Source organism: Garra rufa, chromosome 4 (assembly GCF_049309525.1).
Source record: "Garra rufa chromosome 4, GarRuf1.0, whole genome shotgun sequence".
Classification (NCBI taxonomy): Eukaryota; Metazoa; Chordata; class Actinopteri; order Cypriniformes; family Cyprinidae; genus Garra; species Garra rufa.
The window spans coordinates 5,829,528-5,840,355 of NC_133364.1; the positions used below are offsets into that span (position 1 = coordinate 5,829,528).

At 29.1% G+C, this 10,828-nt stretch overlaps 1 protein-coding gene across 1 annotated transcript; it reads left to right on the forward strand.

Annotated features, from left to right (window-relative positions):
- Window positions 1-2,814: 2,814 nt before the first annotated feature.
- LOC141332727 (intestine-specific homeobox) lies at window positions 2,815-7,313 on the forward strand. The gene is made up of 4 exons (XM_073837693.1): window positions 2,815-3,118; window positions 3,195-3,346; window positions 4,947-5,072; window positions 6,943-7,313. Exons 1-4 carry the CDS (start codon window positions 2,911-2,913, stop codon window positions 7,039-7,041), a joined length of 585 nt encoding a protein of 194 aa, XP_073693794.1. The 5' UTR covers window positions 2,815-2,910; the 3' UTR covers window positions 7,042-7,313.
- Window positions 7,314-10,828: the final 3,515 nt, after the last annotated feature.

The following is a 10,828-nucleotide window of genomic DNA, read 5'->3' on the forward strand; positions in this document are numbered from 1 at the left end:
TATGTATAGAGAGAGAGAGAGAGAAGAGAGAGACAAAATATGTGCTGAAATTTTAATCAATTTTTATATATTAAAATTAATTATATATATATATATATATATATATATATATATATATATATATATATATATATATATATATATAATTAGCATTTTTAATCTTTAAATTTAAGTTATGTTTAATTTAACATTAAATGTCTTGACATTTGGAAGTCTGATCAAATAATTACGTTTAAATTTAAACTGAATAAAATATAAATGTTTAAATTCAAACATGATCAAATAATCACTCAAATAAGAAATTTTAAATGTTTCAATTTAAACTGAATCAAAATTTAAATATTTAAATTCCAACATTCTAAAAATTTTAAAATAATTCTAAGCATGCAATTTGACTTTGTTCCGATTAAGGGTGTGATATGAAGGTTTTCCCTCTTCCTAGTTTTTAATTTATAACTATAAAGATATTGATTTATTGATTTTTTTCTTGATTTAGAGCTATAAAACTGTTCAAATACAGTATCAGAACTGGATTTAAATGGTTCCTGAGTCTGATTTACATAAAAGACAGGCTGCTTTTGATGTCCTAGGCTGCCATCTAGTGTCTCTGGGGGGTAAAAGACTTTAATGTGCTTCTAGAAAAGTAAAATGCTGCATAGATAAACAGAGCCACACAGATTCAGCCTCAGACACGTCAGTCACGGACTAAAGAGCTTGACTTGATAAAATATAGATAAATGTCTCTCCCTGAAGTCGTCCATGAAGGACTTCTGGAGCCTGTAGTGTGTACTGCATATGTGGCCTTGCTCCTGTGTGTTTCCACAGAAGGACTTTCAGTGTGTGTGTGTGTGTGTGTGTGTGTGTGTGTGTGTGTGTGTGTGTATGGATAAATAGTTTTGTGTTGGTGAATTATTCAGCTCAGGCTCGACGAGGCTTAGAAATGACTTTCACCCTACTGTACTCTGCTCCTGCAACGTCTGCTAGAGAGGGTTGTACATATACTACAAACACATACACACACAGAATGAGAGGGAGAGAGAGAGAGAGAGAGAGAGAGAGAGAGAGAGAGAGAGAGAGAGAGAGAGAGAGAGAGAGAAACACTAAAGCAACAATCTTTTACCATATGAGCTCTTTTAACTATCATCATCAATTTTCCTTATGACTCTTAGAAAGCATGGGTATATTTGTAGCAATAGCCAAAGATACATTGCATGGATCAAAATTACGATTTTTGTTTTAATATTAAGTTAAGATCATGTTCCATGAAGATATTTTGTAAATTTCCTACCATAAATATGTCAAAACTTAATTTTTGATTAGTAATGTGCATTGCTAAGAACTTCATTTGGACAACTTTAAAGGCGATTTTCTCAATATTTTGATTGTTTCGCACACTCAGATTGCACATTTTCAATAGTAATAGTTGCATCTCGACCAAATATTGTCATATCCTAACAAATCATACATCAATGGAAAGCTTATTTATTCAGCTTTCATATGATGATGCATAAATCTCAATTTTAAAAAATTTACTCTTTTGACTGTTTTTGTGGTCCACGGTCATATATATGCCTTTTAATAGTCATATCTGCATGAAAGAAACTGTCAAATAGTTATATACATAGATTTAAAAGGTCATATCACAGAAAACAATATTTGTATTTGTATTTTTTTTATGCGATAATATATATATGGAAAATATGTGGGCTTGAATTGTTTAGTTATTTTTATATATTTACAATTTGCATCAGTTTTATTTTTTCCATTTCTGTTTTATTTGTAGTTAAAGTTTTAGTAATTTTGTTGGGTTTGTTTATTTATTTATTTAATTTCAGTTTTAGTTAAAATGGGAAATGTTACCTAAAAATTGTTTATGTTAAATTATAGAAATTATAAATTATAGAAATTATTCTATAAATTATATTACGAATTATTTATATAAATATATATAAAATTTCAATTTCCATCTTAATTGTAAAATCTTAAAACTAAAATTTAAATGAGAAATGCTACCTTAGCAACTAAACGAAATCAAAAAAAGTTGTTTACATTTTACTTTAATTCCATTAATGTTCATTTTATTTTATGTAATAAAATGTAAAAGATTGTTTATAGCTTTAGTTTTAGTTACTATAATAATCCTGATATTCAGATCCAGATATTCAATACAAAATTATATAATATGCATATATATATATATATATGTATACACACACACACACACACACACACACACACACACACACACACACACACACACACACACACACACACACACACACACAAACACACACACATAAATAATTATAGATATAGAATTTACTATAATATATAAGACAAATATTTTAATGCAACGTTGCAATTCATCTATAAGTCTGCTATGTATGTAATGGACGTATGGCAGTATGTATTCCATACACTAGCAATATAGATGACCTGAAAGCTAACATACATCGACTACAACCCATGCAATTTTGATTTTCCCCATTGCATACAGCAGCTGACCGCTTGATGTCGCTGTTGTCTAAAGACGCATTTTTATACGCATGTTGCATAAACAGACATCTGTGCACTACAAACTATTAATAAAGAGTCCTTTCCAAAACAACTGCTTAATTAAAAACTATAATCATAATTTACATAAAATGCTCTTTTAATAATCTTAACAAGAAGTTATATTGATTGCTATGCTGTGTTTAGTAACCAATCCAAAAAAGTGGCTCACAATGAGGTAAAGCATTTATGACTGAGGAGGTTTGTTACACAATAAACCTGCTGCTCCTCCTATGAAAGCTTCAATCATATCAACACACACAGACGTCTCACTCTGCTTATTAGAGAGCTTCAAGTCATTCTAGGACAGTATCCTGAACTTTTGAAACACTGGAGGAGATTCAAAGAGGGTGCACAATGCAATTAGTGGATGTGGAGTTAGAGCAACACTTGGACACATCGTCCACAAACAGCCCAAAATTTCTGTCACACTCTATCGAGGAAATACTGAAAAAACCTTCTTGTTCGAGTGTGCAATCTGAAAGAACAGACAAGAAACTTAAAACATCTGAATGCACACAGACCAAGATAAAAACAGATGCTCCTAAAGTTAGCCCATACACAGGTGCGTCCTTATTTGTTCTCTCTTTTTAAATGAGATCTTTGTAGCTCTTATATTGAATGTATTTCTGACACTACAGCTCGTCGGTCCGGTCGCAGACGGGTACGAACCACGTTCACTGTGAGCCAACTGGAGGAGCTGGAAAGAGTTTTTCAGGAGACACACTATCCTGACGTTCACACCAGAGATCAACTTGCCTGTCGAACGCAGCTGTCTGAAGGAAGAGTACAGGTACTACACACCATCTGCTGAAAACACACTACTTTAAGTATGAACTGACACTGAATATGAATTTTAATCACCTGTTAGCTTTTTGGATTTGTGACACGATTAATGAATTTATATAAAGGAAACATATTGATAATATATCATAATCAGAGCTGGGTAGTAACTAATTACATGTATTCTGGATTAATAATCAGATTACACAAATTAAGAACTTCTAATTAGATTAAATTACATTTAAAATTACAGAGTAAAGTTACTTTTTTTATTGATTGCATGATTACATCTTAAAATAAATGAGTGCTGACAATTAATTATTCGCGATTAATCACATCCAAATTGCTAAAGTTTATGTTTACATAATATATGTGTGTGTACTGTGGATATTTATTATGTATATATAAATTTATACACACACATGCATGCATGGATATATTGAAGAAAAATATGTTTTGTTTATATATTAAATATATTTATATAATATAATTTATATGAATACAAAATATATACATGTAGATATTTTAACAAATTTACAAATATATACTATGTATATTACATATATATTATGTAAAGAAACTTTTATTATGCATTGCAAATAATTGTTTGACAGCACTAAAATATTTTTGTTTAATAATTAATAAATAAAATTAAAATTTCATTTTTTATTTTGATTCACGTTATTTTAAATGGTTTATTCTAATGTTACATTTTAATGAAATCAATTATTTGTTTGATTCATCATTAAATGTTCCTTTACAAATCCCAGTTTGGGAAACCTTAATGGACTTTATGTTGTTAATTACAAAGAATTGAATGTATTTTTTTTTTTACTCATTGTATTTTTTTAATAAATATGGTACATATTATCCTACTATATCAATGTGATAAATGAGTTATGTCAAAAGTAATCTGAAAGTAATCCAAAAGCTTGGACCTAAAATGTGTAATGTAATGGATTCTAATTCTAATTTGTATAAGAGATAACAATGAATAATGTACCTAATATTTTGACTATTTAAAATAATACATTATTTATATAATATTTATATAATATATATCCTGTTTCTGATATATTTTAATAACTTGAAATAACTTTTTAATATATTATAATATTTTAGAATATTTAATATAATGTTTGTGTAAAATAATATAGATATATTTGAACCTATATAATACCTTAGTAGTTGTAGTTGTAGTATATATTTATATACATTGTAAAAATACATTGTATGGGTCAAAATTATAATTTTTTCTTTTATGCCAAAAATCATTAGGATATTAAAAAGATCATGTTCCATGAAGATATTTAGTAAATTACCTACTGTAAATATATTAAAACTTAAATTCTGATTAGTAATATGCATTGCTAAGAACGTCATTTTAGCACCTTTAAAGGTGATTTTCTCAATATTTGATTATTTTGCACCCTCAGATTTTCAAATAGTTGTATCTCGGCCAATTATTGTCCGATCCTAACAAACCAAACATCAACGGAAAGCTTATTTATTCAGCTTATGACACTTATGACTGGTTTTGGGTCATATATAGTTAAAAAAATAAAGTTTGTGAATGTTTCATGTAATATTTCTGTGTCACATTTGTTTAGATCTGGTTCCAGAACCGTCGGGCGAAGTGGAGGCGCAGTGAAGCTAAAGCAGCTCATCGACCGCTAACAGTGCTGACAGATGCAAAACACACTCACCACCTCCTGACACCTGTCCTCTACGTTCCGGTAAATACTTTGACTCACCTCACTTCATCCTGAGATCTTCAGCTCAATGACAGGACTAACGTTCCCAAAACACTGTAAAGAAAAAGCAACACAAATGCACTTTTTTCAGTCTTGATTAGCTGATTCAAAATAAAACTAAACACAAATTACTCTATTTTAATCACCTTTTGGCTTTTTGGTTAATTTATAAATTTATAATTTATATCTTAATTAATATTTTAATATCTTTATATCTTGTAGAAATAGCCAAAAATACATTGTATGGGTCAAAATTATCGATTTAATTTTATGCCAAAAATCATTAAGATATTAAAATCATGTTCCATGAAGATATTTAGTAAATTTGCTACCGTAAATATATCAAAACTTAATTTTTGATTAGTAACATGCATTGCTAAGAACTTAATTTGGACAACTTTAAAGGCGATTTTCTTAATATGTTTTTTTCGGCACCCTCAGATTCCAGAATATCGTCCTATTCTAAATCAAATCAATGGAAAGCTTATTTATTAAACTTTAAGATAATGCATAAATCTCAATTTTAAAAATTGACCCTCATGACTGGTTTTGTGGTCCAGGGTCACATATGTACTTAATAACAATATGGCTCTATTGCTAAAAAAATTATTTGGCAAGCAGTGTTGGGGATTACTTAGTACTTAGAAAGTACTGCATGATGTTACTTTTGCGTTAAACTTTTTAAATCATGGGCAGGGCTTGTTTGTTTGTTTTTAATATAAAAAGTTATATTTTTGGCAAATGTAAAAGCCTTTTCACACCAAAAGCCTCAGGCGTAGAGAAAAGTAAATTCACGTCTGTACAGTAGACCACAGAAGACAAAATGTCAGCTCTTCAGCAATAAAAAAAAAAAGTAAAACAAATGTTTTTGGTAAATGTATCATTTATATCTTAAGTAGCCTGGGTATATTTGTAGCAATAGCCAAAAATACATTGTATGGGTCAAATTTATCGATTTAATTTTATGCCAAAAATCATTAGAATGTTAAGATCTTGTTCCATGAAGATATTTAGTAAATTTGCTACCGTAAATATATCAAAACTTAATTTTTGATTAGTAATATGCATTGCTAAGAACTTTAAAGGAAAGTTACATTTAAAGGTAATGCATTACAATATTGAGTTACTCTCTGAAAAAGTAACTAATTGCAGTACTTAGTTACTTTTTATGCAAAGTAATGCATTACGTTACTTTTGCGTTACTGTTTAAATCTGGGCAGGGCTTGCTTGTTTGTTTTTAATATAAAAAGTTATATTTTTGGCAAATGTAAAAGCCTTTTTACACCAAAAGTCTGTAGAGTAGACCGCAGAAAAAAAATTTCAACTCTTCAGCAATAAAAAAAAGGAAAACAAATGTTAGATTATCTTAAGTAATTTTTGCTTATTAGTATGGATGCACTGGATCATCGAAGTTCAGCAGGAAATATATTGGTTAATAAAATAGGATTAAATACATAAAGGATGTTTGTATTATTTAACATATTTAATTATTGCAGGTTTGTGTTGAATTTCAGTGTTTTCAGTGTTTATTCGTTTTGAGGAACACTGTATCTGTTTTGAAGCATGTTCACATTTATTCTAGAACTAAAGTAACATCTTACTCACAATTTCTCTCAACATTTAGCTTTTAATCAATAAATGGGGAGGGAAAGTAACTGGCATTACTTATTTGAAAAAGTAACTCAGATTTTTTTTGTCAATTAAAAAGTAATGTGTTACTTTACTAGTTACTTGGAAAAAGTAATATTATTAGATAACTTGCGTTACTTGTAATGCGTTACCCCCAACACTGTTGGCAAGTGGCTAAAATGTAAATATCCTCTTTCTGATTGGCTGTTTTTTTTAATTCCAGTACCTGAGTCTTAACCAGAAGCTCTGGCTGCCAGATTCAATCTGTCCTCCGATTGGTTCTCCTGAACATGCCACACTTCAGCACCATTCATACTTCTGACCTCAGCGGTTTTGTGGGCTACTACAAAAGAGACATTTTCAGTTTCAGTGTAATGAAGAACAAGGATCTATTCCGGAATAAAAGGGCATGCATCTTGTATTATATCGATTGTTAACCGCTTTTCTGCACTAGTGTATATAAACATGAGTGTTTTGTATTTAAGAATTGCAGTATTTTTATTTTAAAACAGAAATGATTCGTGAAGTGATGAACATGGGGCAAGTTGTAAATCAATTTCCTTATCTAATCGCAATAAAACCCTGATAAAACCACTAAGTGAATAAAATCATTTGACACAGCACTCACCGACTGAACTGATGGTTTCCCAGAATGATGAAATATCTAGTTCTTTGAAGATGACTGAGAAAAGAGCAAAAGATATCATTTGGTATGTATTTTCTAAAAAAATATGACAATTTCATTGAAAATGTAGCTTATGCATGCGTCTGTAAAAAGTTTTCACCAGTTTCAACTTAAAAATTTAAGTTTAGCAGCTGCCTTAAAATATTAAGTTAAATCAACTTAAGTCCTTTCAACTCACAAGTTAAATCAACTAATTTTGATTGTAATATGTTAAAATGAATTGTAGTTTTAAGCTGATCCAACTTAAAATCTTAAATTTAGCAGCTGCCTTAAAATATTAAGTTAAATCAACTTAAGTCCTTTCAACTCACAAGTTAAATCAACTAATTTTGATTGTAATATGTTAAAATGACTTGTAGTTTTAAGCTGATTCAACTTAAAAACTTAAGTTTAGCAGCTGCCTTAAAATATTAAGTTAAATCAACTTAAGTCCTTTCAACTCACAAGTTAAATCAACTAATTTGATTGTAATATGTTAAAATGAATTGTAGTTTTAAGCTGATCCAACTTAAAATCTTAAGTTTAGCAGCTGCCTTAAAATATTAAGTTAAATCAACTTAAGTCCTTTCAACTCACAAGTTAAATCAACTAATTTTGATTGTAATATGTTAAAATGACTTGTAGTTTTAAGCTGATCCAACTTAAAATCTTAAGTTTAGCAGCTGCCTTAAAATATTAAGTTAAATCAACTTAAGTCCTTTCAACTCACAAGTTAAATCAACTAATTTTGATTGTAATATGTTAAAATGAATTGTAGTTTTAAGCTGATTCAACTTAAAAACTTAAGTTTAGCAGCTGCCTTTAAATATTAAGTTAAATCAACTTAAGTCCTTTCAACTCACAAGTTAAATCAACTAATGTTGATTGTAATATGTTAAAATGAATTGTAGTTTTAAGCTGATCCAACTTAAAATATTAAGTTTAGCAGCTGCCTTAAAATATTAAGTTAAATCAACTTAAGTCCTTTCAACTCACAAGTTAAATCAACTAATTTTGATTGTAATATGTTAAAATGACTTGTAGTTTTAAGCTGATTCAACTTAAAAACTTAAGTTTAGCAGCTGCCTTAAAATATTAAGTTAAATCAACTTAAGTCCTTTCAACTCACAAGTTAAATCAACTAATTTTGATTGTAATATGTTAAAATGACTTGTAGTTTTAAGCTGATCCAACTTAAAATCTTAAGTTTAGCAGCTGCCTTAAAATATTAAGTTAAATCAACTTAAGTCCTTTCAACTCACAAGTTAAGTCAACTAATTTTGATTGTAATATGTTAAAATGACTTGTAGTTTTAAGCTGATTCAACTTAAAAACTTAAGTTTAGCAGCTGCCTTAAAATATTAAGTTAAATCAACTTAAGTCCTTTCAACTCACAAGTTAAATCAACTAATTTTGATTGTAATATGTTAAAATGACTTGTAGTTTTAAGCTGATCCAACTTAAAATCTTAAGTTTAGCAGCTGCCTTAAAATATTAAGTTAAATCAACTTAAGTCCTTTCAACTCACAAGTTAAATCAACTAATTTTGATTGTAATACGTTAAAATGACTTTTTAGTAGTTTTAAGCTGATTTAACTTAAAAACTTAAGGCAGCTGAACTTAGGTTTTTAAGTTGAATCCGGTTAAAAAAATTACAGTGTAGGGTTAATTAAACAAATTAAATATGTATTTAACTAATTGTTAAAAAGTTAAATACAAGTTCAAGTGTTCTATTAGGTGGCATCATGATGTTATCAACTCCTCCCAAGAAATGAACTTGTAAACTTGAATGAATATGGTGCCATAAATGAATTTTGTTGTCGAAATTTCTAATTATCACTGAATTGGTTTACTGGCTCTTAAGTCATAAAGTTCAGTCTTATCTTAATTTGACTGAGTTCACAGGCCGGTCAGGACGGTTAGAGAGGGCAAACGCAAGGGTGACAGCATGTTGAATACTGAAAGAAAGGAAAACATGACAGATAACAGCAAAAAATCAAACCCTGGCCCTGATTGTGCACTTTAGTTTATTTTAAACTGTTTTGAAGAATCACTTTTTGGATTGCATTTTGTATATCTACAATATTTTTAAACATAAATCGAAAATGTCTTAGAACTGTGAACTTGGGCACAAACACGCCTCATAAAATACTAAAATAAACAAAACTTCTTATTGGACTTTGGCGTGGATGTAATTTGTGTGTCATCCATTTATGACATGTTGATTCGAAGTGACCTGTGAACACAAAATCTATTTGTGCTTGGATATTTTCTGTATGTGCAGTTTACACCAGTTTTTTTTTTTTTTTTTTATTGCAAAGATGAACATTTTCAGTAAAACAACAAAGTTATGTTAGAACTAGCATATTGTTATTACTATTTATGCCAAAAAATATGGTAAAAAGATGGTAAAAATAGAGAATTTAGCATTGATTATTTTACATCATCACGTGATCTCTACCTTTTTAAATAGTTTTTAATAACGATATTTATTGTTTTTTAATGAGTGGCCGTTATTCAAATCCTCGTTTTTACGAATCAAACGAGATCGTTCTTGCTTCAGTGAGTCGACTCAGTGTTGTTGACTCAAAAGATTCGGTCTGATTCGTTATCTAATCGCTCATACTGGTTCTTTGAACCGGATCGAACTATTTATTTAAAAAGATCCCTCATTTATTATTATTTTATTTTGAGAAACTCCTAAAGTACTTTAAGAATTGAAAAAGTACTCAGTTTAAAATTTAGTTTACAGAAACTGATGTTATGCTGCTTCTTGCTTTCGTGAGTCAGTTGTTGAATCAAAAGATTCAGTACGATTCGTTAACGAATCATCTAATGGTTCATACTGGTTCGTTGAACTGGATCAAACTATTTATTAAAACGATTTTTCATATATTAATATTTTTTTTTTTTTAAATTGCAAAATTACTCACAATTTAAAATTTAGTCTGCAGAAACTGATGTTATGTTGCTTCTTGCTCCAGTGTTGTTAGTCGGTTGTTGATTCAAAAGATTCAGTACGATTCGTGAACGAATCTAATCGTTCATACTGTTTTTTTAACCGGATTAAACGATTTATCATATATTAGTATTTTATTTTTAAAATCTGCTAAAGTACTTTTTTAAGAATTGAAAAATTACTCATTTAGTTTGCAGAAACTGATCTTGAGTCGCTTTTTGCTTCAGTGAGTCAGTTGTTGATTCAAAAGATTCAGTAGGCTACGATTCTTGAACGAATCATTTAATCGTTCATACTGGTTCGTTGAACCCGATCAAACGATTTATAAAAATATTTATTATATATTAGTATTTTATTTTGAATCTGCTAAAGTACTTTTTTAAAAATTAAAAAATTACTCACAATTTAAAATGTAGTTTGCTTGCTTCATTGAGTCACTTGTTGTCAGTCAGTTGTTGATTCAAAAGATTCAGTACAATTAGTGAA